Here is a 27,884-nt window from a genome sequence, read left to right as displayed (position 1 = left end):
GATGCTCATTAAAACTCAATACCATACTGCTCGACCACCTCAAACTTGTAATTAACCCAGCTGAATTTTGAAGTCTGCAGAGATTTTTAATGTTGAGTTTATAGCATTTAGGCTTTTGGATTAACATTGATGAGCAGGGATTCATTGTGCAAGGACGGTGGGCCACAGAGATTATATCATGGAAGGTACACGTGTGTAAACAGCACAGTTGGAAGGGTTAGTGACAAAGAACTATCAGAAGGACCTAAATATAGTATAGTTTACTAAACTGACCTAAGGTGGATCAAAATATAAATGCCACTTCCTGGTGGGAATCTAGTGAACCATAAACCCACATCCTATCTGGAAAAATACTCTTGGAAAACAAAAAGATTGGCAAACACGTATCAAAGCCTCACCCAGGTTATTTGGCTCCAGGGCTTGCAGATCACTTTGCAATATTAAATTTGTTTTTGTAAAAGCACTGCTTCAGTATTGCATTGTTCTGCCTGGATATTACCCATTTAATGGTCCCTTTTTTGGAAGGGACCATCCTAGAATTTATGACAGAACATGGTGGAATTGCTATAGAGGGAGGAAAGGAGTTTGCTAACGCTTCTTCCCCTCTGATTTCTGAGAAATATTTATACCCCTGAAGGTAGAGGAACCTCCTGTTGCTCCTTTCTGTTTACTGAAAGTAAATTACCAGGGCCACCCTAATGGCTTAGTGGAGAGAGTAACGTAGGAACAGGAACACTCTTGCTCCCCATGGTCAACTGGGCTTGGAATAGACGTGAGAGGGTGAAGAATGAATTACACTTTCCTACAATTAAGTGACTGGCAATCAAGCAGTTTTGCAGCCTTAAACACATAATTCTAGCTTTCCCTGCTAGAACAGAAGTTTGCAACTGCAGGCAGTTGTTATAAGTAGTTATGGGGAGGGTTAACTTCGGAGGGAAGAAACAGCAAAGCTGGAAAGCTTTTGGCAAAGAACTCCTCCACACCCTAGGATCTCCAGGACTGTTGCCCCCTTCTTTGGCATGCACCAACACCATTTTTTGGCATGTATTTTGGCTGGAGTCAGTTGAACAAGGGAGAGCTAGCACTCCGATTTCTGGGATCTCCTTGCCAAAAGCTAAGACATTAGGTAGTGCAACAGCAGCCGTGCAGGCTTCCCACTTCACCCTGCCAATGACCTTCACACAGACTTGGACATAACACTTTTATCAGAGTGAGGAGCAATTCCCTCTCACACTATTCTGTCCAGAAATTCATCTCAGCAAATACCACAAATCATGTCAGATCGAGCAGGACTATTAAAGCAGTGCTGCGCAATGTGAATTGCTGTCCACAAGGGACTGGAGCAAGAGACTGCTTAACCCACTTTGTTTAACTTTTTACTGAAACAATCCTGAAAGGAGAAGCTGCATTACTACTCTGGAAATTACAACTTTAATCTCATTTGAACCACGCATTCCTCAGTTAAACTGCAGAAATAATTTAAGAACTGACTCCCAAATAAGACACTTTTCTACATTTGCTACGTTTCTGGACAATATATTACCTCTGATGCTGTGAAGTAAAAGCAGGCTTATTAATTTAACTGGGTTAAAGTTCTTCCAGTAGCCCAAAAGAACTCTGATGTCAGGCTAATTGCATGTACTGCATCGGGTTTGTATTTTCACATTCCTCAAAGCAACACCACGCAACACCACTGTAACATTGATAACTTCCAACTCAGTCCCACAAATCATCCGCACATATTGCATTCATCGCTCACTTGCACTGTGTTGTCCATAGCAGGAACCAACAGCGCTTCGCTGAAAACACAGCAAGCTTCCTTTCCCCTTAACAGCAACGATTTTCTCAAGTTTGCTTTAATGTGCATGCCGCAGCTCAGAGGTGCCAACTTTTACTGGGTTGTTTAAACATCATTTAGAGTTTTGCTGGGCAGATAAGAAGAATAACTTGGGTGTACAGTAAAACAAAGATATAGCAGTTTGTGCCAAACATTCAGTTCATGGCAATACTTCATAGGAATTATTCTCCATAACAACTGAACTGTCATATCCTACAACGACATCCCAGGCAACCTCCCAGCTGAGCTCACTATGGCTGCTGTCTGATGTGCGCTACATACAAACACCCAGAACTACCCAGATGTTCTCTATGTAAAACATTTGGTTTAAAACACGCAGCATTTCTTTCCAAAAAGCCATTACATTTGTTTAATGGACTCACACAGTTCAACTAAAATATCCTGGAGCAGACATTTGACTGCAACTCTACTCTACAAGCCCCATCTGCAAAAAAGAAAAAAAGAAAGAAAAAGTAAATGAGAATGCTTTACGTCGTCTATGCTGTCTTTATGATCAGCCAGTTCATAAAATACAAGCTCTGCTCTACAGACAATAACACAAATGGCTTTCAAGTGTATTGTTTAGTCCTTGCCTGTGTTAAGCAAATATTTCAATTGAAACAAAGGGCCAAACTCTACTCCTCAGTTTACAACAGTGTTAATGTTACTGAGAGCAGCATTTTACCCACGGACATCACAGGGGATGCAATCTTTTGTTTTATACTTGGAGTGAGTGAGTAATGACATCCAGCAATGATAACCAGTTACATTCACGACTGCAGAGATTTCCTTTCATCTGAAAAATGCTGGAAGGAGGTTAAAGTACAGCATGAAATCCTTCTCCACAATGAATTTCTCGTGAACAATGTGCAACCCACAATAAGGCACTCCACGGGTCCCATTACGCCATGTCTTCATCATGAAACTTCAGACAGGGTGAACTGGGAGAATACATTTGTTCCACCAGAATAGACAGGTGAATAGAAAACTCCCAAACTTTATAAGAAGAAAACCCTACTGTTAAAAAGATGGATAGTTGCTGGCCTGAATATAAATGCACTGCACGGTCTAGCTGGAGATCTTTGTTTCTCACAGTGAGGACACAACAGCAGACAAGTGGTACCAGTTGGTGATCGACAGTGGTACACAGTGGTGACCAGACCCCAAGACACAACAGCTTTGGTAAAACTGGCACCATTCCTTCAAAATATGACTACCGCCATGAAAGAGGATCTTCACTTTGTGAGCGACCTTCCTGAGGTGGTTACACCCATACAAGGAACAGCTCAACTTAGCACAGCATTGGAGCAGTGGTTGACCTCGGGCTCTCCCCATGGCTCCACCACAGACTTTCGAAATGAACCTCAGGGAAACAATTCACCCCACGGGCGTCTGAAGCGCAGCTGGGACAATAGGCTTCTACCAGAGATGGATATTAAACTTACAGATGACTCTCATTATTTCACCTCATTTCAGCACCCCAAAGAGAACAAACGTACAAGGAAAAGAGCATGAAGGATGTTATGCCTCATGGCCTGGTTAAAAATGTGTCTTCTCAAGAAGACGAGGTGGGTGCCTCTCAGTTATATCCCTACACCAGTCAGCTGAGCCAGTATTGCCTCCAGCAGATAATTTTACAGGTGGTTTTGCCTTGCAGTGGAACACAGCTATCTCATGCTCCAGGCTGTGTGGCATTAGAGCATGCACCAGCTGGGGAGGCTGGGCTCTCCTCTCTTCTCCTCCCAAAGGTTTTTCTCCCCCCATGCCAAAACTACAACACAGTCTTGCTGAAAGCACTGCTGAGTATGGCACTACACTAGGTGTGCCCAGGCATCTTCAGCCACCTGAGGGCCTGGTTGGCCTACGCTTCTCATTCTCCAGTGAAACTCTACTGGGGAAGCTACAAGATTTGATTTGTGCAGAGCATGAAGGAAAAAAATACGCAAATAAATGACAGCTCCAAACACTTGCCTTGGGAACTGTGTTTTTAACAAATGCTTCGCCATCTTCCCCCGTCAAACTTGTGTGCAAAAGAAATCTTTTTGCATCAACAACAAAACACCATCTAACAAAAAAGAACATTTATTTAGTTACTACATGGCTTAAACAGGTGTTTTTATGCAATCCTCATTGCTACCTTTTGTGATCAAAAAAAGACATTCAAACTCAGTTTTAAAATAACACTTGTACCTCAAATAAAGGAAGATATCATTGACCATCAAGGGTTTCATGGAGATTAGAAATTGTAGCAAAGATTAAATTCTTTTTGTGCATTGGAAACATGATATGGAGGCTTTGAGTTCTCCATCAACAGCAGGACCCAACTCTTTCCGATCTACCCATGAACGGCTAAATTTAGTTTCTGAGCTCAGCGCGGAATCTTTTCACAGGAACAATGAATTTTTTTTTTTCTCTTTTCTAAGCCTAATATCCCTTAACCAGTGTCTCTATTCCAAGGCACTAGTGCTCAAGCCCAAATGTGCTCCACAGCACTCAGCTCCACAGTACAACAAGACATTAGGATTATTGCAAATCCCTCAAGCCACCAGACCTCAGAACAAAGACACTTGACACATGCCGGCCACTAGGCCAGGGTAGCCAAGGGGCCCTGGGATTACCACAAACTGACATCCCCTGGGAAGGCAGAACAAGAGGGATGGAGAGGTCTGTCAATCAGTGATGCTTCATCATGGAAACAGCCAGCCTCATACAAGGCACAGGAGACCCTCCTCTTCACCAGGGGACACAGCAGCAAAGGGCGTTGAGTACCATGCTGGAAGCATCACTGAAGTGAGGTGGAAAACACTATAGGAAGATAGGAAAACTAGAGGGCACCCAGAAATTAACAGTTACATTGGTCACACATTAACTTGAGCAGCCTTAGCTGTCTTCTTAATACTTATAGCCCACAAGATCTGCATTTATTTTGTATTCACCTAAAACTGGCTGGATGGTTTCAAACATGCCAGCCATAGCAATCTCCTTCTCCCATAGCTGCTGGAGTGTGGCTGGAGTTTTTTAAATGAAGGGAACCACCCATCAAAGTATTCTATTATCTTCCTCCATTGGTAAGAAAAGAACCTGAAAAAGTTCACATTTGATCAAGACCCAGGACTTGCAACCTATTGTGGGCCAGTGGCAGCTGGCGTCTCGTAAACCACCAGAGCTAGAAGCAAGTTCCATCTGTCTTTGGGGAGTTAAGAAACACTAAGCATTTATATCATGCAATAGTTTCAACAAACTGAACTGAGGGTTGGTCTATGGTCTTTAGCTCAAAACAAAAAATACTAAGCTCAAACAAGAGTACTAAAACAGTGCAAGAAATCACTACAACCTCACATCCTACACCCTCCATCCTCACCCGCTTTGCAACATGCAGCAAAGGTTATGGGAGGGCCTCCACATCTATTGAACATCTGGCATTTTTGGTGGGGGTCCAGATTGTTTGATGGGTACGGCCAGACACTGTACGCTCACGGAGTATCTCACCCAGCCTCCTAGTGTTCAAAGGTCTAGGATCTCCTAATTTATACAATGTACCATGTTGCCTGTGAAGACACGGTGATAAATACGTTCTGTTTAAAAGCAGATACTTCTCAAATTATAACTTGCAGATGCTCAAAGTCTTTCATGTGGGTAAGACAAATGAGAGCCATAGAGACTGATTTTGTAGCCAAGGAGTACAGGAAGCAACAGCAGGAGAACACTATTGAAAGCCTGGATACACTTATGGCTTTAATGAATCGGTCATCAAATATAACAACACACATATGCAGTTTTTACCTTGCTTTGTAGTTTGCTCCCCGCCCCCACCAACTATTCCCCATATATCTAGCAAAGTGGAAATTATTTTGAGCTTAGTTTATTAAATGGACACACATGGTACCCACATCTGCTCGAAGATATTTGAGGGAAATGCTGACAAGTATCATTTGCATATTTAGTCAGAGACCTTTTCATCCGTGACATTTCCTTTGACATACCAACCATCCCAAATACATCAACCATCAGGGCTAATGACAAGAGCTTTTTCTATTAAATGTCAGGTGCGTGCCTGGGCAATTTAGGGACAAATCCTGACTTACATAGGAGGAAAGCAAGAGACAAGATGAATACTCTCCATAGGTCAGAGAATCACACACCATCATGCCCACCAGAGGTGGCATGCAAACCATCAAAACTGTACACCAGAGTTCAGCACTGGCAGCCACCTCCAACCCTGCTCAGGTCAGGAGCTGCTGAGGCTTTGGACACTGTGCAGAGAAGGCAGCTGCCACTGCTACTTCTTGCTATCCATGCTGTAAGCTCTTATCCCACCCTAAAGCCAGAGGCAAATCTGTGCTTCTGGCTTTGGAGTATCATCCTAGGCTGCTGCAGAAGACATATGGCTTGGTCCCACTTTACACAGGACAAGCATACATGACGACAATGAGGAGAACAGAGTCCTGCTGAGAGGAGCATAGTTGTACAATAAAAGGCATCAGCATCCTGCTTCTTATACATAGAGAGCACATAAGCATCACATGGGAGGCGGAGACCCGAGCCAGGGAGATGCCCACATTAAAACAAAGTCAGAAGCCAGTTTCCGAATCCCTGGTATGTGGGCTTTGGAAACACGTCCCACATGCTCTGCATTGGATTACCATGGCTGTACGCACGTTGACCTGCTGGTGTTCAAGGCTGATATACCTGGAACTGGTTTTCAGCCCACATGTGGCATTCTTCCTTGGCTCTCTCATAACCACCACGTGCCTCCTCCCAATCCCTCACTCCAGCAAAGACTCTCAGTTATTTATTTACCAGACAAAACACAGACTAACTATGATTACAGTTCCGTAAAGAAAAAACAATTGGTCACAAGAACTGCACATTCCACACAGTTTTATTCAACATGTATGACCCCAAACTACAATATATACAATAATTGTCTCCACATGGCAAATGCACATTGCAGTTCCTAAAAAATAATTTTCAGAATACATGCCACCAAAGAACGCAGAGTATTTCAGCCATATCTAATGAAAGACTTTGCACAAGCAATTTCCATTCTGTTGTGTTCTCAAGCATATGGTGCTGTGAAACCATTTGTAATAACACTTAGGCATTTTATAGTGTTTTTAGCCGAAGGCTGCATTATAAACATTGGCTCAAATTCTGTTGTGAATTTCACATTTAGAGGGATCACATGAGGTATGTATCAGGCCAAAATGTGCCCCGTTAATTAGTTTAACTTCCCTGTATTAAATAGCGTCCCTTCAGAAGGGGATACACTGAGACACAGGGATGTTAATTGACCTGCCACAAATCATTCAATCCAATGTAAAAAAAAAAAAAAGTTAAAATAATAATAATAATAAAAAAGGAAGCAACAGTCTCTTGTAAAATTCTAATTTCTTCACCTGTAAAAAGAGTCCAAAATCTTTTAAGGAATATCACTGGATGTCCACTTAAAGCTCAGAAAGAACATACTGTTCTTCAATTTAGTAAAAGATTTGATGAGCTAATGTATTCAGATGTCCATTTACTGGCTAGTCATTAATTCAGACTTTCATACCACTGAACCATGCATGAACAAATCTGCTTCTCCAACAAGAATCCTCAATGCAGAAAACAAGTGTTTTGTACCAGTGCCTTTCCCCTAATGACCTGCATGCTGTAATCAGTTATTTCTGTCTGCAGCTCTTGATGTTGAAGTCTTCTTCAGCATTTCAGTTATACAAGTGCATATGAGAAGACTGCAGTAATTTTATACAGCCAGGTGGTAACTCCTATTGTAACAGGCCTACAATATTCCCTGGAAATTACATTAGATTAAATCCAATGTTTCTTTCTTTGTCCCTTTTTTTTTTTTTTCTTTTTTTAAACCACAGTCTCAGAACTCATCTAATAATTAAGGGTGGAACAAATTACAAATTAACAGCAAAACCATTTTCAAGCCCATATACTATTTCCAACTTCTATTCAATCCACATCTAGAATTTCCATGCTTTGGTACAATTTCTACAGAAGATGACCTCAGTCTCAGTAACAAGTCTTCTGCACCATGAAAACATTGTCCAGATTTAGTCACATTACAAGTGCCTAAAAGAACTCAGTTTGCACGTAAAAAAAAAAAAGAAAAAAATAGGTTTTTGGCAATACATTTCACAAGAATCCCTTTTCAGGTGAGGAACCTCTAACCCCTCCCAAGTGTTTCACAGCAGAAGAGGCATATGCAGCACCCACTGCAGGCTGCACAGATTCTGCTGGCAGCTGCCAGCTCGGAAGCAGGGAGCAAGGCAGCACTCTGCACGGGTCACAGCGCTGGCATGCAGAACAAAGCAGGAGGCAGCAGCGCAAGTGGTGAACCAAAGGATCAGGAATGGAGACCAAAGCTAAACGTCACACAGGGACAAAGGCCCACGGTAAAGAGAGAGCCCATGAGGCAAGAGAGACTGAGCTCTGCAGGAGGAGGCTGTCATCTGTAGGACCATCATGTTGCATGCTCTGTGTCTGGAAAAATCAGGTATTAGGTTATGCACTCAAAACTAGCTGATACATCTGATGATTTTGGCTTTAATGGGCAAGTTTTTCTTTCTCATGTATAAAACAGGGCAGTGATACAAGCCATTGTTGCTGTTATTCGAGTGTATTATCATAGCTGTGGAAGCCACATTTATGACTCAGGATCCTGCTGTGCAAAGTACTGTACAAGCACTTCACATCACAGCAGTGCTGTGTAGATACTTCCACTGGTGTCTGAAATAAAGGAAGATATCTTAATAAGAACAACAGAGAACCTCAAAAAAAAATAAACAGTTCTGCATCAGGTTTGGACATCACCCTGCAGAAGAAGCATACCGAGTGGTTATGGTAAAAATCAATATGAAGTTGTGAGCCTGGTGCTAACTAAAGCAGAAGTTCTCAGGAAAAATGGAAATATATATGGAAGTGTCATTAAATATGATAATATAATTCATGTGCATAAGAGGGAAGAGAGGAATACCAACATTTTCTATTATATCAGCAAATTAGACAAGAAAATTGGGTCAAACATCCCACCTGGCTTCACTGTCCTCAGTGACCCTTGAGCATGTTTTTATTTTGTTATTTGGAATCCTTAAAAACCACACTGCAAAAACAAATGGTTGTGTGGCCAACAAGGCCTTAATTACTGACATGATAGAGTGGTCGTTGGTGTTCTTGTTTTGGTTTTGTCATGATATGGAGAAACACAATCAGCAAAGCAAAGGTCCTCCTTTCATGTAGTCTGTTGCTATTTCAGGGTTTCAAAAACCCCGTGTGACTCTCCATAAGCCTCATGAAGCAGAGCTATTACAAAGCAAAGACTTACACTGGAGTTGCAACTAAAAATACTTCTGTTGCTCTAAAGTTTGGAGGTTTTGTACAAGATTTTAATTTGGAAATGAATTTCATTTAGCAACATCCTTCTACCTGCAATTCTACGCAAGACAGATAAAGAACATGCACCACCACACAACACACCTGAAGAAATATGCACCACACGCCCGTTTTTCATGTTGGGTTGCAGCTTGTCATCAATTCCCAAAATAATTAACTTGTTGGAGGAACGGCTGGAGGAGAGTAGTGCTTCCTCCACCTGCTGGTGAGGAGGAAGAAAAGATGTCCTGGCTCTCAGGCAGAGAGAGGGAGGTGAAGGCAGAGGGGAGGCTGCTGCTGCTGCTACTCCCCATCGCCTCCCAAGTGCAGCCAAAGGCAAGAAAGGGAAAAAAGTCCCTAGCTTTTGCAAATGACAAAAATCTCTCCTAAGGCCAGCTGGTAACCAGAAGGAAGCAGAGACAATACAGCATTGCTTCATGACAGGTTATAACAACCCACCAGCAACATTAGCAAGCTCCAGGCCCAGTGCTGGCAGGGAGAGCAAACGACTCCCAGCAGAGCACCCACAGCGAGCATGAACTGGCCGAGGCACCGAACCCCTGGGTTAAACTCTGCTGGGAGTGCTCAGCAGTCTAATAGGGTTTGCCTGGTGTTTTCCATGTTTGAGAGAGCTACATGTTTCTTCACTAACATTATTTTATTAATTTTAATGCATTTTTGTACCCAGGTATTGCTTTCTGTATAATGCCAGGAAAAGACAAATAACAAGACTGAAAATGCTGATCTGTAATTTAAAGTTGCATTACAAGGAGTATTTACTCCAGTGGAATTATTTACTTAAAGAAAAACTGAGCAGCATCTACCATGACACAGTTTCTCACAGCATTCTGCTTCAGAAACTGTTAGCCTCTGGCCTGGACGGGCGCACACTCTCCTGGGTTGAAAACTGGTTGGATGGCTGAGCCCAGAGAGTGGTGGTAAATGGAGTTAACTCCAGCTGGAGGCCAGTCACAAGTGGAGTTCCTCAGGGCTCGGTACTGGGTCCAGCCCTGTTCAATGTCTTTATCAATGACCTGGATGAAGGCATCGAGTGCACCCTCAGCAAGTTTGCAGATGACACTAAGCTGGGAGGAAGTGTGGATCTGCTGGAGGGTAGGGAGGCTCTGCAAAGGGATCTTAACAGGCTGGACCACTGGGCTGAGGCAAATGGCATGAGGTTCAACAAGGCCAAATGCCGGGTCCTGTACTTGGGGCACAATAACCCTATGCAGTGCTACAGACTGGGGGAAGAATGGCTGGAGAGCTGTACAGAGGGGAAGGACCCGGGGGTGTTGGTTGACAGCCAACTGAACATGAACCAGCAGTGTGCCCAGGTGGCCAAGAAGGCCAATGGCATCTTGGCTTGTATCAGAAACGGTGTGTCCAGCAGGTACAGGGAGGTTATTCTCCCTCTGTACTCGGCACTGGTGAGACCGCACCTTGAGTACTCTGTTCAGTTCTGGGCCACTCACCACAAGAAGGATGTTGAGGCTCTGGAGTGTGTCCAGAGAAGAGCAACAAAGCTGGTGAGGGGGCTGGAGAACAAGTCTTATGAGGGGCGGCTGAGAGAGTTGGGGTTGTTTAGCCTGGAGAAGAGGAGGCTGAGGGGAGACCTTATTACTCTCTACAACTACCTGAAAGGAGGTTGTGGAGAGGAGGGAGCTGGCCTCTTCTGCCAAGTGGCAGGGGACAGGACAAGGGGGAATGGCCTAAAGCTCTGCCAGGGGAGGTTCAGGCTGGATATCAGAAAAAAATTCTTCACAGAAAGAGTTATTGGGCACTGGAACAGGCTGCCCAGGGAGGTAGTTAAGTCACCTTCCCTGGAGGTGTTTAAGGAACGGGTTGATGAAGTGCTTAGGGACATGGTTTAAAGGAGTGTTAGGAATGGTTGGACTCGATGATCCAGTGGGTCCTTTCCAACCTGGTGATTCTATGATTCTATGATCTCCATGTATCCTGCATATGACTGGCCAGAGGAGATTAATACACAGCTTATCTAAGGTTGACATAAGTGTAACTGTGGATTTCTTGGCTAACAAACATTGAATATACAACATGAACAAAATCTGAGCTCTTTGGTTTAACATGTGCAAGATGACAAGTGCAGAAAACGCCCACAGAAATGTCAACACGAGTGTTACTTCACAGGCCTGGGATATCATCTCTTCATCCTTACACTTACTAACAGGTGCCTTAATTTAAAATATCATAAGTTACACAGTGTATATTAAGCTAGTACTAATGAAGGAAATCTTGCTGGCAAAACTAGGCACCTCATATGTCATGGGGTGGGCAATATTTTAACTGCTTCATGCAGCAGGCAGTTCTGTCTGCAGTCACTGTGGTAACTAATACACAAAGTCACATAAGTTGTTTCCAATAGCAAACTAAAAGTATCACCCAATCTACCCTGGAGCTTTATGATCATATTCCACTGAGTTAAGAGGAAAGACAAAGAAACTATAACAATACGAATAAACCTGCAACCTGTTTAAAGTGCCAAATACTACTTTAATTTAAGTCAATAGATATCTTGCTAGTGATTTCCAGTGGCACAGGATTAAAGCATATCTTCACCTTGGATCAAACTGTCTTCTCACCTTGGTTTTACTTCATTAGCTTAAATCTGCCAATTTCTGTTTCACTCATGAGCTCTCTATTTATACAGATGACAACAAATCCAAACTGCACGCTTCATAGTAAAAGCCTGGCTAATCATGTAAGTTTCTTTATGGAATGCCATACAGCTGAAGAGACTGTTAATGGACAAGAGAAGCAGAAAGGCTAAACAAGAGAATCGCTTAGACAGGGCTGATGACTGGGAACACAATGTTGCTGCCAAGGTCCAGCTTCGCAATCTGTTGCGTTACAGCTTCAGATACCTCCTTACCGCTGAGTAAAGAAAAAGATTAGCTAAACCAGTAGCAGAATAGGAAGCAAACAGACCAGACTACAGCGACCTTGGGACTCTCACTACCTAGCTGCCGATTGTGTCACGATTTGCATTGGACACAGTGCAAGAGAACAGCACCAGCCCCACTGCTCACTCCGTGCATCCCCTGCTGGGCACAAGCAGCATCCAGTCTAGCCTGCTCATGAATGCTGCAAACGCTGTCTACTAATAAGAAAGGAAGGGAAGAGAAAGAAGGGGGTGAAAAATTGCAGGAAAACTCTGCCCTTCTATGACCAGTCATCCTGCTGGTGCTCTTGTCTCACCCATGAAAATAAATCACGTTCACTGGAACAGACAGACAAGGGAACTGTCAGAAAACAAGAAGCATTTTCCATTCACTTAGGTCTGGCTGGATTCCTGACAACTAGCTTGTATTCTGTAAACAGACAAAACATGGGTATTTTACATACATCCAGAGATGTTTGAAGTTCAGGCACATTACACCAGAACTTGCCTGTAGACTAGTTAATAATTATGAACTGCCACACGCCGAGGCTTGTATTCCTCCAGTATAAAGCTCACACTCCAGTAAGGATTTGTTTAGCTTCTACGTACCAGCTGATAGAGCAAGTATAACATTTTTATTGCATTTTAGATTAAGATTTGCATGGGTATTCTGATTTTGACTCTCTCCGTTTCAAGATGGCATTAGCCATATAAATTCAGTTCAGACTGTACCATCTAAACATCTTCGGCTGTGCAGCTGAAGCGCTTGACTGTTAATAAGATCAGGTGTGTTGTTAACTTAGAGGAGATACACATCTATGCTACATCCTTTCCTCTCTGAGGGCCCTTCCCAAACCCAAATCTCATTTACAATACAGACAACCTTTTTTTTATATAATTGATTAAACCTTTTTAAAAAGGTGTTTTCAATGTGTTTGTTTATTTACTACATTTTGTAATGCAACTCAAAAATCACCTACTTACAAAATAATAGTTAGTATATAACATAGCCCTGGAGCTTTTGTTAGCCTGGAATTGTAAAACAGCCAAGACAGCAAACTTTAAAAAACATGGACTGGGAGTGAGCATGTGCAGAGATGTCCATCTCTGGTTTCTCTTTAGCCAGCCTCCAAATGAGCTAATAAACTGAAAGCATACATGATATGACTCTACAACTTGGCCGAAACTCTCATTTTCACTGTGGACACAAAGATATTTAGTTGCAATGTAAGAGTCCCTTATTAAAAGCAGGGCATCTGCAATTTCATTTTCTGTTTTACAGTTGCTTTCTGCCTCTGGGTGCCTGTTGTACTTGCAGGCAAGGGAGAAGAAAATGAGACAAAACTTGCAATGTCACTAGGGAAGTGTCTTGCTTTTAGACAAAGTCCAGTGAAAACTCAGTTTACTTCACATGAAAAGCATCATTAAGACCTCTTTAGAAAAGCATCTGTTTCTCTCGGCAGTCTATAATGCAACGCCTGCCTCTCACGCGCTTGCCCTCTGTGAATAGTTACATATTTCAGGGAAGGAAAAATGACAATAACTCTGACTAATGTGTACATTTTTTCAATTGCATTTCTGCGCCCTGCTGGAGCGCTGTACCAATGAGGAAACACTGGAGCTGAATTATTGCTGGACAACCTCTGGGCTGCTTGAAGTCCCAAGCCAGCCGGCACCGCTGAGCGGTGAAATGGATCCTAAAAACCAGTGGGGCCGGGTTGCAGTCTCTGCAATTTTTTTAGGTGTCAGCAAAGTTCAGGTCACAAAAGTATGACTGAATCACGGCGTTTTAAACCAGAGAACCAACATTTGCCAGTCTGACAGTGCTTTGGGAACTTTAGTCAGGCAGTCAGACTGGTGATGTGACAGGTTTCACCAAATTGTGAATTTCCACTGGGGAAAGAGTAACTGTTGGAGATGGACCCTCGTGTGTAAAAACAAACCAAAAACAATAAGCCATTCCATTTTTCCAATGGGAACACATCCTTTAAAATGTATCAATGCCTTACTATGACACCACCACCATTCTCCCCACGAAAAACCCAAGTTTTTCTACAGGATTTGCAAACAAAGCCCTGAACCCAAGCGACCAAACACACAGGTGGGATGCTGACCCGACCCCGGGGTGCCAGCCCCACGCACGGAGGGGTCCCCAAGGGATGCGCATGGAGAAAACGGGGATCCCGAGGGATGTGCATGCAGACGAGGGGTCCCCGAGGGATGCGCATGCAGATGGGGGGTCCCCGAGGGATGCAGACGGAGAAGGGGGGGGGGGTCCCCTCGAGGGATGCGCACGGAAAAAGAGGAGGGGTCCCGAGGGAGGAGCACGGAAGAGTCCTTAGGGATGCGCACGGAAAAAGAAGGGGGTTCCCAAGGGATGCACACGGAGATGGGGGGGGTGGTCCCCGACGGATGCGTACGGAAAGAGGGGGATCCCGAGGGATGCACATAGAGGAGTCCCTAGGGATGCGCACGGAAAACGGGGGGTGGGGGAGAGATCCCGATGCGGACAGAGGGATGAAGCAGGCGTCAGGAATAAAAACACGATATATGCCTATTAGCAAAGTGAAAAGCAAAAAGAAGCCCCTCCGCCCGCCTTACCACTCTGCCAGAAAACCTCTCGATGGCCCTCTTGACTTTGCCATAGGTGCCTTTGCCCAGGGTCTCCTGCAGCTCGTAGCGATGCTTCAGGTTGTGCTTGTGGTGATGCCTCTTCACCCCCTGCTGCTGCTTCCTCGCCGCCGCCGCCGCTCCCTCCGGGGACGGAGCCCCCCCGGGCGGCTCCCCGAGGGCCGCCGCCGCCGCCTCGCCGGAGGAGCCGCAGGGCTGCTCGGGGCCGGGGGGGCCGGGGGCAGCCGCTCCGTCGCCCTCCATGCCCGGCGGCGGGCGAGAATGCGATCGCCCCGCCGGCTCCGCAGCCTCTGCTCGGGCGGGGCGGGGGCAGCGCGATGCCCTCCCCTTCCCAGCACCGGCCGCTCCGCCCCGGGGGCGGTGACACTGCCTTTGTTCGAGAGATAGGGTGGGCTGGGGTTGGGGGGCCGTAAAGATCATCCAGTTCCGACCCCCCTGCTATGGGCACGGACATCCCACCAGACAGGGCTGCTCAAAGCCCCATCCAGTCTGGCCTTGAACACCTCCAGGAATGGGGCACCCACAGCTTCCCTGGGCAGCCTGTGCCAGTGCCCCACCACTCCCATGGTGAAGAAATTCTTCCTTATGTCTAGTCTAAATCTGCCCCTCTCCAGTTTATACCCATTCCCCCTCGTCCTATCACTACAAGCCTTTATGAACAGTCCCTCTCCAGCTTTCCTGTAGCCCCTTCAGGTGCTGAAAGGTCGCCATAAGGTCTCCTCGAAGCCTTCTCTTCTCCAGGCTGAACAACCTCAACTCTCTCAGCCTGTATTTAATGCCTTTCTCCCTCATCCTATCACTCCATGCCCTTGTAAACAGTCCCTCCCCAGCTCTCCTGCAGCCCCCTCAGGTACTGGAAGGTCGCTATAAAGTCTCCTCAGAGCCTTCTCCAGGCTGATCAACCCCAACTCCCTCAGCCTCTCCCCATAGCAGAGGCACTCCAGCCCTCTGACCATCTTCATAGCCCTGGTCATGGGCGTGCAGACAGTGGGAAGGGATCAGAGCGAGCCTGCACCACATTTAGGTCTGGAAAGTTTTTTTCCAGAAAACACTTTAATTTTCCCTATTTGCCAAGCAGGCAAGGGTTTCCTGTAGGGTTTCCATGGAACTGGAACTGGCAGAAGAACCCGGGCACACCCAGCCCCTCCTGCCTGTCCTTGGCACAGGCAGGCGACTTTGCCAGCTCCAGGAGGTTTTTGCATGTAAAGAACCTCCCTGGGCCCAAGTCCTGCTGTGGTCAACATTCATGCAAGTCACTGCCAAGAATTAGAGCTTACAGAGCCCTCACCTCTGCTTTCGGGCAGTTTGAAATACAAATGAACACATCAATGTCACTCTTCGTTTTAGAGTAAGGTGGTTACTTCTTTCACAAAGATGTCTTGAAAATGTAAACTAATGCATATAAGGCAGACATATAAATTGTTGCCAGAATTCAGATGAATCAGATGTTTCTTTTAGAAAATAAGCCATCCCCAAGCGCGTGGCTAGTGTCTCTGTTGCAGCAGAAATGGGAAATCTGTGTCGCCTAGACTTTTTTAAATCCAGGGTTCAGCCTTGCGGTCACATTGATGTCAAGGCACAGGATTAGGGACTTGGTAAACCCATTCCTCCATCTCCATTAATGCAGAGGTTGGTCCATGCGCTCAGCCAATTTGAATGACTGCCTCCTGTGAAAGCTGAGGTTTGTCAGAGGCAACTGACTGAGGAGTGTCAAGGTGACTGGGTGATAGCCATGCACGGGCTTCAGGAGGTCTCCTGTTTGGTTGACTAGCCAGGAGAGTGTGTGAGGCTGGACTTCCTCAAGGTTTCTTTTTGAGATAGGGAACACACTGTTCTGAGGCTGCAGCTTTAGCCCCTCTGACCTGACAAATGTGGAGGGAAGTTTCTCTGTAACCACCTTCATATTAGGATCACACGGAGGGGTCCCAACAAAGTAGGCGTTAGGAAGAAAAATGATATGTTCGTATCAGTAAAATGAAAAAGCAAAGAGAAGCCCCTCTGCCCACCTTACCACTCTGCCAGAAAACCTCTCGATGGCCCTCTTGACTTTGCCATAGGTGCCTTTGCCCAGGGTCTCCTGCAGCTCATAGCGATGCTTCAGGTTGTGCTTGTGGTGATGTTAGGATCAGCAGAAGTGCCCGACTGGCTGAAAGCATGTCTGTCTAGCATGGTACTCTGTTGCTGGCAGAGGCTAACATCACACCACACACATTAAAGAAGACGGAAAGAGTCCCACAGTGGCCAGTGATAGGTAAACCCTCCCATCTAGGTGCTTGATCTTTGGGAGCCAGGTATTAGTTTAAGCCCTGGAATATAAAATTTAACTTCTCTTTCCCAGAGTGCACCACAAACTGGCTGTTCCAAAGCAGAAAGGATAAGGGAAGCCTCACTCTCTTACTATAATACAAAATAAGAGTGCTATGTCCTCCAGTGGCCTCTTCCTTTATTTTAATTATTGAAAGGACAAAAATGCTGTGGCCTTCTTTTTGTAAGAAATAAGACTATATCAGTAGCTTTTTTTGCTTGTTGTTTTATCTTAATGCTCTGAAGTGCTATTGCATTTCTGACAGCTGGCACAGAATAGAGTGGTTCCTGGGCTACCTCAGTGTACGGGAGAGGGAGATCTACTACTCCATTGGCTGCCTTATGTGCATCCAGTCTGAAACCCACTTAGGTAGCTCTTCTCAAACTCGGGGGATATCCCAAGAAACATCCTCATGGAGCAGAGACCTACTGCAAGGAGGGATTGGCATAGGAATGAGGTAGGTATGCAGCAGCATTGAGGGGAAGGAGGGAGCCAGGAGAGAGGATGGCAACACAGAGGGTGGGAGAAGTGCCCTTGGCTGCTGGGAGAGGTGAAAAATTGTCCTGGCATGTGTTCATCTCAGTGCAACTTCACTTAAATAGATTAAATCAGAGTCTCTGTCTCACTGAGTGCCAAGGTTGTGACAGTCTTGTCAAGATCACAGTAACAATTGCCTGGTGGTTTTGCATGCTCAGTGCAAGCCCTGGTGCCACCAAAGATGAGAGCAGCCCAGGTCCTGCCCTGATCTGTGTCAGTCGACTGCACACTGGACTGCATGAGCAGCTCAAAAGTCCCCCCAGAGGCAGCAAGGAAGAGTGTCCAGCTATGATTTACTGTCTGAAAGCTCCATTTAGGCAGGAACTCATTATAGCTGATATCCAGGTCCTTTATACCTCTTGAATAGCCAAAAAGCTTGAATCTCAGTGGTGAAAATAGGTTTCATTATGTTATACTCATAACCGTTGTTAACGTTCCGAAGAGTATTCTCTTCGAGCTCCTGGGAAACAGTTCCATAAGGAAGTATGTCATGAATCATTGGTATATATTGTGATTGAATAGATATAAGGCATAATAAAATACCAGAAGCCCCAAAATGAAAAATACCAATTTTATAACGGAATAAGTATTGGTATTATGTAGAATTAGAAATACCACTTTTCCTTTTAACTTTCTATGCTCTTAAATGTGAAGCCAGAGAGCGTTAAGCAAATTAAACACATAAATTAAAACTGGGCGCAAGAAATTTTCTGTGCTGCTGTGTAATAGCAATGGGAATTGAAAATAACACTAAGAATAGAAGTACTCATAAGATTGAGTGTATCACCTAGAGGTATTTCCTTTTAATTTTTAGCATATTGTCAGCTTTGCAGTCAATATTATACTTACCATTGCAGGAATAAAAATCACTAGAGCAAATAGTAAACCAGTGACCTTCACAAAAGGTATAAGAATTCCGAGAAGTAAAAATCACAGAGGGAAGGCGAGACCATGTTAGAATGGCCATAGAAAATAATCACTTTTGTAGGCAATTTGCATCATTCTAGCTTTTCAAATCAGTGTAAAACACGCAGTGTTCCATTGTTTCTGAAATAAATGTTTGGTGAGAATTTCAGCTCTCAGTTTGTAGACACCACTAGGGAATTCTTCATTTCTGACAGTGTTATTTTATGTAAATGCATTTCCTTATTCACAGGAAGGAATTACCCTCACATTGAAACCAGTAGACTTCTGCTAAGCAGCTTCAAAGGAAGTAGGATTAGGCTCTAATTTGCAAAACACTATTAGAGATCTTGTAGCAAATCTGAACTATGCAGATAATCACAATAACAACAATAAAGCTACTGATTTCCATAGGCTTACCTTTCTAAAGTCAATGTGAGTTGGAAAACAATCTTAAAGATTGCAAGTTAACAATATAAATTTATCATAAAACTCAGTATATTTTTAGTTTTATTTTTTGTCATGAGCTTTCAAAATGGCACAATTTATTTGTTACCTGGCATAGAGACACTCAGGGTAAAAAAAAAATAAAATTATTTAATAGCTTTTAGTCAAATGTTTAAGTCTCCTCAGAAAGCCTACACCACCTGTAATGAAACTTAAGACTCAGAGCTGATGTTAATTCCTTCCATGTATTTAGCTGAAAAAAATGTAACACTTATTTAAGAACTGAGGCCAGGTACTTTCTGTGTAACAATTATGCATATTGCAGCTTAACTGGTGAGATGGTATCATTTGTACACAAACAGACTTTTTGCTCATAAGCACTCTTCAGTGTTTGTGAAGTGTCCAACTGTGTTGTTGCAACACTTAGAAAGGTTGGCTTCCAGGAGGCTGTGGGAGAGCTGGAATACCTTATTTGACTGGTTCTTACAGCATAATATAGAGGAAAGAGGAGAAATGAGTACTAAAGTGATTTCTGGATGCATGGACCTGTGTTCTCTGATAATAATGTACTGCTCTATTAGCTCTCAGGGCTCTCTGCTGAGCTCTGCTCGGTATGGAGAGAAACACATAACCATAGTCTTAAAGTCAGTTGAGTTGCTTTGACTGCTCATGCTTAATGAAGCTAAGTATAGGCGTACACATTTGCTGGACCAAGCTGAAGTGCTCAGCATTGTCCAGGTTGCAAATTCAAAGATGATATAACTGCAAACATTTGGAAGATGCTGTCAGGAAAAACTAGAGGACGTTCTCTCAATTGAACTTTCTCCTCTGTATAAGTGCCTGCTGAGAGAGAGCTTTTTGATCGGATGAAGTGAAAGCATGTTAATGTGTTCCACTCGATGACAGGGATTGTCCTTTAGAAAGAGATGGCTGGCAGAGGTGGCTGGCATCTGCTTCCTGCAGCAGGTATCTGCATATTATCTGCCCTGGCAGATCACATTCAGTCCTTGGAACTGCATGTTTTACGAAGATCACAAGAGTCATGCAAGTTCAGGATTAATACCTTAACACTGATTTTCTCTGTAGTGAGCCGTATAAAAAGTTTACGGTGGCAAACTGTTGTCTTGTTTGCATCCAACAGCTGTCAGTTCACTGTTAAAACAATACTTGAATTAAGTAATGCACACCCATGGGCCCCAGATTCAGAGGTTATTACTTCCATCTAAATTCACATTAACTCCTGTTGTTTGATTGCCTTTAGGCCTCCTGAGATGTCCATGCAATAGGTAATATAGAGACTTAGGTGGAGTTAAGCCCTCTGAATGTGGATCCTGGAGCTTTATGGGCAGTGAAGAAACTGAGGAATACTTGCAATGTGTGTTAAGAGAGAACTCTGGAATTTAGGCTGAGATTCTTTGTAAGACTTTCAATAAAAGAGGAGCCCTGTGTTTGTAAAACATCTTTTTTAATGCCATTTCCAAGCCTCAAGCCTTTGCTTCAGTGGCTTTCACTGAGAATTTAGACATTGAACATGTTATCAATTTTTCCTGCAATACTGGTTATTTCTTTTATCGCTTAGTATGTATTACTGAAATACCCATAGCATAGCACAGAGGAAACCAGTTGCCTGCTGAGTTCACCTCTACAGATCTGAAAATTCATTTACATGTTTACATATGCATACGTGTGCCTTTATGCTTATGTCACATGATTTTATGCATATAAAAGCTGCTTTTCTACACTCAGCAACTCTGTGCGATACCTGAGCTCCTTGCTGCTATTGCTAAACCAAGGCACTCAACACCACTGAGAAGTGAGGAGAAACAACTTAAACTGTACATCAGAGAAAACTGAGATGTTGGGGCTTAGGCTCTTTTCTGCCGCAGGGTTTCCAGAAGGATTAAGCACACACAATTCCTTCTTCTGCTTCTGCTTTCCTGTTTCTCATTCAGCTTAGGTATTCTTTCAGTAAAACTCTGTGATAGTGTGTTTATTTTGTTATTTATGTATTATTTTTAGTAAATAAATGAGCATAAAATCCAAACTACCAGCCCTCTCCCTCCCCCTGCACATTAGTCCTTTTGGGACTGAAGTCCAAATACATCAGCAGGCTATAAAAAGGAAAAGCAGTAGCACAGTTGCAGTGGGCTATGGTTGCTGGATTGCACACCCCACTAATACAACTGCAAAAAGAGGTTAAAAAAGTAATTAAGTCACTTAGCATCATGCTCCCCTCCTCTCACCACTTCCCTTCTTTGCCTTCAGTTCCCTCCCTTCTGCCACCTCTGTTTTTTTGCCCTTATTTAGAGAAACTGACTGGCTGCATCAATCATCAGCATGTGTAGGCATCTGGATCTCCACCCAACCCATTTTGCCCACTGCCAGCTCCCACACATGGAACATCTGCTTTCAGCATAGCTTATACACACATGGCTTCTCTGAAGTGCCACCAAGAGCATTCATCCCTGCCCAAGATTTAGCAGTGCTTCTGGTTCCAACTCCTCCGGCACAGTGGTGCATGCAAGCAAGGTGTCTTTACTTTGGTTATTGGCACAGCAACATCAAGCCCTTAGCTGGCAAACAGTGCCTGTGGTTTGTGGCGGAAAAGGGTGGAGCTGTGACTGGGAGGCAGCCTGAGTGAAGAGGGGGGAAGCAAAATGCAGCTGAGGTGCTGACAGGCTCAAGGGCATCCTGCCGGGGGCTGCCAGCCTGTGCTGGGAGCTGCGTGCTGCAGGGGCCCTTGCCCATGAGATGTTTGTATAGGAACGTAATGGGGAAGCGTGAACTTTTGCCATTTTGACTCCTCCATCCTGGATGACTCACGGATGAGATGGGGCAGATACATCCCTCCAGGACTTTGGGATTTCCTGCCCCGTCTGATCGCAGGGAGATATCCCAGCCACTGGGTAGATCCTACGAAAAATGGTGTTTTAGCCTGGGTTGTGGCTTTTGTGTGGCGCTCACTTAACTGATGACTGTGATGAAGGAAACCAAAAGCATGTTTCGCTCAAGGTGTTTGTCTTGATGTTGAGATTTGTGGATGTGTGTCTAGATTGTATAGCTCTTTTCACACAGCTATTGGACACACAACCAGTTTTCTTGGAAATATGAGGGTAAGGCTACTGCAATGATACAGTGAGTAAAAAAAATACATACAAGTTGGGGATTTTTTCTTAAATATATCCATTTCTTAGAGTGAAGAAGGTTAAGCACAAGTTAGGCTGAAACTCATGCTGCATGTGGCATCAATGAGTTACTGGATGTTCATGCCTTTGGATGCCATCTGAATAAGCATTTCACCAAGACAGCCAGTGCTGCCCGGTTACTGAAAATGCACCCCACAACACTTAGAACATATCGTCTACCATGTTTTGATAGATATACAATGTACCTCATCAGAAAGATCACTCTTGGCAGCGTGGGCATGTAGTTGAAGTTTAGAGAGGAAAAAGGCACTGCGTGCCATCTTAGTCCTGTTAGGAAATGAATCTGTGGGGAACAGATGGCAGCATGGCTCCCTGTTCCCTCTTTGCATGTGCTGCAGGATGGCTGTCAATCTCCTTCCCTTCGTGGACAAAGGGGAGCAAGGGCTGAATTGTGCCTCCTCGAAACACAGCCCTTTCCTCTCCTGGGGGTGTTGTAGGGAATGGTGGAGAACTCCACCCCTTGCCATGGGCTCCATGTAAGGGATGCAGTCTGGCTCTGGGAAACAATCTCTCATTCCCACTCCCATCTCCCCCTCCCATCTCCCACTCCTATCTCCCCCTAAATTCCCACTGAAATACTGGAATTCAGCACAGTGTGCATCATGGCTTCACAGCTGTAAGACTGGCTGCATTCTTCCTTCACTGATCATTCGTTTGTCAAAGTCAAAATAATGCTGAATTAGAAAATAGATTGAGCATGGAGGCTGCCAGCTTCCTTTAGCTTTATTTTGTTTACTTTTCATTTGTCTTCAGCCACTTCCTGGATTTAGAAAACAGTGTTGTCTGTGACTTGTAAATAAAATTAGGTCAAATAATAAAAACTGATAATGGCAATATAATCGTTTTACGGCGAGTGATTAGAAAGATGTAAACAGAACATTATGACTTTAGGATGTGTACCAATGATACAGTATGACTTCCACAGGAAAATGTCATACCCAGAAATCTGGAGCAGCAAACTACAAAGAGCAGTTAAATGGAAAAATGAATCTGTTTGCGAATCAATGCCTGAGGACCAAATATAATTTTCCATTAGACCTTTTTAAAATCCCATACTCAATGCCTGTTCGCAAGCAGAGAGAGCTCCTTAAATCAATAGCAAATTGGCTAAGCGACAGACTTGATCAAAGACTCATTATGCATGAAATTCTCATTTCTCTGGCTAAGGAATTGTGAGGGAGGAGGTTTCATGGCTCTCTGTGCTTCCTTTGTGCTTCTCATGCAGTGTAAAGGGAATTGCGAACTTCTGAAACCCTCATAGCGGGTGTAGGGGAGCAGAGCACACCAACCCTTTGTGCAGTGGCGAACAGGAGACAATGACAGCCTCTTCGACTCCATTGCCATTCTCATTGCCAGGCCAACAGCAGAATGAGTGTCGACTCTGGGGTGGAGGGGTTTAGGGATGGGGAAGAGATCTTCTTGCTATGCTAAGATGGCAAGTCGTTTTCTTTAAAGCTAATGCTAGCTGGTCCATACAACAGCCAGTCCTAAGCTTCTTCAGCAAGAACCGAGGCCACAGAACGTCACAGTTCAACAGCCCCTGAAAGACAACACAGATAATAAGAGAAGATGCAGTGACAACCCTACAGTGAGAAGCAAGGCAACACATGGATGCTGCCAGCTTCTCCTCATCAATGCAAAGCACACGCCTTGGGTAATGCCAACTGTAGGAAAGAGCTGCCTTCCCCAGCAAGTCCACAGAAGCTTAAAGAGACACTTCCCTCTCCTCCATCAGCTATGTTGAAATGGAAAATCTGGCCCAGGGCCTAAAAACACTGTTAAACTTGCGTCTCCTTATCTCTCCTCCAGAACTAGAACACTCTTTCCTGCCTCACAAGAATTATACAAAAATAAATCTTCTTGGATCTACAGAATGCTTTGCTGACACTAATTGTGTTATAAGAAAGAAACAGATTTATTTTTAATGGAACAGGACACTGATTTCTAAAGAACATATTTGAGGGTCTGTTACCAAGATGAAAAAAAGTATTCAAATTTAATAGGAGGAGCAACGTGTCCTCTGCATACTTCCCATTGCTTTAGCAAGGCCAAATCCTTCTCACTTCACCTCAGCTCAAGCTAATCTCTGTGAGGGCTCCATGCACAGGAGCCTTTGCCGGCACCAAAGCCTAAGATGATGACAGCATTTAGGCCATGTGCAATCAACCAGATGCTGCTGAAAAACGGCTCGAAATTCCCAATCTTCTCACTCCCCATTCATCCCCCCCTCGCCACTGAATTGTCTGAAGTCTTTTGTCTCATCCCTCCTCGCTTCTATTCCCTTCCGTTGGCCCCCAACCCCCTCTCACTTGCTGGGGCAGATGCAGCAGGCTTGTTGTGGACACTTCCCCGCTAGGACCTGGACATGAAGCTCAAGAACTTTGCTCTATCAGGGCTTTCATCACCTTTCTTCTCCTAGCTTGATAAAAAGGAAGGGTTTTACCTTTCATCCCTGTGTGCCAGCTGGCACCCACAGAGTGTGCCCAGGGTTTTCCAAGGAGCCAAAGGGGTGTTAGTGCCCAGATCTCACTAGCTTCACACCGCTTTGTGCCACTGTAGTGTGAACTCTTGAACATGCAATCCAAAGGTTTGCTGTCTGCGAGTGGTAATGCCCAAGTAAAAGAAAAATTAGTGCTGGGTCGTTAGGGAAAGCAAGCATAAGGTGGCATGGGGCACATTCATTTTTAAATGGGTTAATTCTCCCAGGGCACCCCCTCTTCTGCAATGTTCAGCTCTGCTGGAAATGTGTAGGTAAATATCTGGTAGAGGAAATCAGTTAGCTGAGGTTGTAACTTTACACAGGCCTTCAGTGGGAAAATACAATAGCTAGGTTTCTAAGATTTCTGACCATTGCAATGGTGATACTCATACGAGAAAAGAGAGAGGAAGAAAGGTGCTTCTTGCCATAGCTTTATTTAACGTGATGTCTGGATATCGTTCATGAAAGGCAAGAAACCTGCTTTGCTTTAGAAATCAAAGCAGGCTCTTTCTGTAGCACCACCAAGTGGCTGAGCATCTGTAGAAAACAAATGTGTCTGCAAAACAATCATACAGCAGTGCTGCAAAGCAACACTTTTCAACTACTTTACAGTATTTCAAGCAGTAATTACTATTTTCAGCATGCAAACCTGGATGCAAATTGGGATTAACATCACTGAAGCCACCCAGTTTTCAGTGGGTGAAGACAGTATTGGACATGTTGCACTCAAAGCTGTCAGAAGACAACTGACAAAACCTTAATGCTTATCTGTTGTTGTTGCTGGTGAGCAGGGATCTTAAGCTGTGAAGCAGGACCTGGATGCCTTGGGAATGCTACAGGCACAAGGTGACAGACAGATCTTTGTTTGACAAAATTTTTGCTGGGAAGTAGTATCAGGTATCAGTGGTAGATGCGATTTTCGAATGTTTTTTGAGCGGAATTTATTTTTCTTCTTCTGAAAATAAAAGAAATCTGGGTAAATTTATAAATAACATTTCAACAGCTATGGAAGGGGATATGGTCAGAAATGAAGACAGGGCATGGTTCCCAGTTCCACAAAAGTCTCCTGGTGTAAAACTGCCCTGTGCCAGTGATAAACAATCATGACATTTTTTCATACAACATGTTACAAGCTGTTGCTGTCCTACCTTCAAGGCTGCTTTTCAAGGAGGATTTCTCTGCCTTGAGTCAGTCATCTTATGATGAGGAGGGCCCTGTAGCATCTTGGTTGCTCAAGCTCACCCCCACCATGAAATTACTTTCATGCAAAGGGATTGCCTGGGATGTCCCTTGGAAAACCCAGCTCCCAGTATGGTCCTCAGGAGCATAGAAACATCTAGTTAAGAGCCCAAGCCATTGGTGTCCTCTTCGTGGCCTATTTGAACCCACAAATATGACTCATGGAAAGAATAAAAGTACTGCTTCTAGGATCAGAGCATCATGAAACAATTATTTAGGCGGGTTTCAATGCAGGAGCAAAGCCCTTGCATCTACAGTAATTATCCCTTCGAAAGGCACACTGTGTAATATGCCCCTCAGCTACCACATCCCCCTTTAATCACTGCATTCATCAATTGTAGGTATCATTAGATCTGAGCCAATGACCCCAACTTATTTCAGGGCCAAAAAGGATGACACTGAGGCTTGTGTTCATCACTGACCTTTGGCAGTGCCACAGCAATATCAGTTCCCTTCTGCCTCCAGCAACAAGGGGGACCAAAGGTTTCTCTGCCCTTCACAGGAGGGCTCAGGTGAAAAGAGCCCCAGGAGAAATAAAAGGCCACCTTCTGTACCAGCTAACAGTCCTATAATTAATAAAGCAGGTGATCAGTGGCCATTCAGTTTGCTTGCCTGCAAATTTGCAACACAGCCAGAGATGCCTGAGGTGCTGTTGTTTGGAAAAGCAGCAGAAGACCCAGCATTCCTAGTGGTAGAGGTATGCTTTCAAAAGTACATTTCATAGCACGATAAGTAAGGTTTAGGGTGGCTTGACGTTAAGTCTGAAGTGAAGCTTAACAGAGTTCCATTTTGAGAACAGCAGCTGCCTGTGCTATGGTTGTTGGACTCATCCTCCAGCAAGATACTGCAGACGTGTAACAGGGGTCTTTTTATTTGAATGTAGAAGAAGCAGTAACAGACCAAGACTCATCATAAGCAAGTTTGTGAGAGCTAACTGTGATTTTCAGAGGAGCTGATTATGCATGGCTGCCACAGCATTCGATGAGAGCAGTGGCTATTCAGCACTCCTGAAGAGGATAGATTGACCCTGAGGGAAAGTAGATAAATTGAGTCAAAACACATGGTAGTGTCTGATTTCCAAGGCATTATTATAATCAATAATAACTCTGTGCATGTGCATCAGTGATTTAACAAACAGCAGCATATATATATGAATATATATAAACAGTAATATCTACATGTATGTATGCATGTATATACGCAAGCTCCCATCACTTAAATAGCTACAGTAGGGATCCTGCCAATATTAGCCATTATTATTAAACATCCTTTTATGTTTATCTTGATGCTTTCAGATCTTGAAGATCTGAAAGCCAGAGTTGACAAGGAGTTGAAATATTGTTCGGTGATAGCACTAAAAATATAATCACAGCAGAGCAAATCACTACATTCAAGCCAAAGTCAAGCTGCCAGTTTTAACACAAAGCTGGGCACCCCGTTGTAGCTCTGGCCATCTGCGTGCTTGCTATATTTAAAATGGAAAAAAGCCTCCGGGGAAAATGAACCAAATCCACCATGGGTACAAACAGGCATGGCTCCTTTGAGGTCTGAGGAATGTATTTGCTTATACCAGTAATGGATTTAATCCAGAGGCCGTTGTTCTTTATAAGACCTCATTTTTCTTTGTGTTTATGCCAGTGTAGCTCCACTTACTTTGGTAGGAATAATACTAATTTATACCAGTGTAATGGAAATTTTGATTTTTGCTTTTCAGCACAGATGCTGCATAACAAATTTCATAGCCCATTTCCTCTCCTACTTCACTTTAATTTTTTCTGCAGGTGCATTGTCTCTGATTTTTCCACATTTACTTCAGATTTCCTTAGCCTCAGTGAGAAGGCAGCCCATTGTATACATCCAGTACTCCCTCCTTAGAGTGTTTTTTTTACCTAGCGCATATCCCAGTTCATGATGCTGAGGACTGCCCTGTTGTCTTCACCGGTATTCCCCTCTTGCCACCATAACAGCCACCACTATTCTAGCCAGGAAGGGCTGTGCCTTCTAGGGGTTCATTAATGCTC

General features: G+C 44.1%; 1 protein-coding gene across 1 annotated transcript in view; it reads right to left on the bottom strand.

Annotated features, from left to right (window-relative positions):
* NUAK1 (NUAK family kinase 1) overlaps positions 1-15,049 on the bottom strand; it is a 50,345-nt gene extending 35,296 nt beyond the window's left edge. Inside the window, exon 1 of the mRNA XM_009565647.2 lies at positions 14,718-15,049. Coding sequence (XP_009563942.2) covers positions 14,718-14,990 — 273 coding nt within the window. The 5' untranslated portion in view covers positions 14,991-15,049. The remainder of the gene's footprint in view (positions 1-14,717) is intronic.
* Between the last annotated feature and the right edge of the window lie 12,835 nt (positions 15,050-27,884).

This window comes from Cuculus canorus, chromosome 1 (assembly GCF_017976375.1).
Source record: "Cuculus canorus isolate bCucCan1 chromosome 1, bCucCan1.pri, whole genome shotgun sequence".
NCBI lineage: Eukaryota > Metazoa > Chordata > Aves > Cuculiformes > Cuculidae > Cuculus > Cuculus canorus.
Note: the sequence above shows the minus strand (reverse complement) of the source record. Positions and strands in the feature narration are given on the sequence as shown.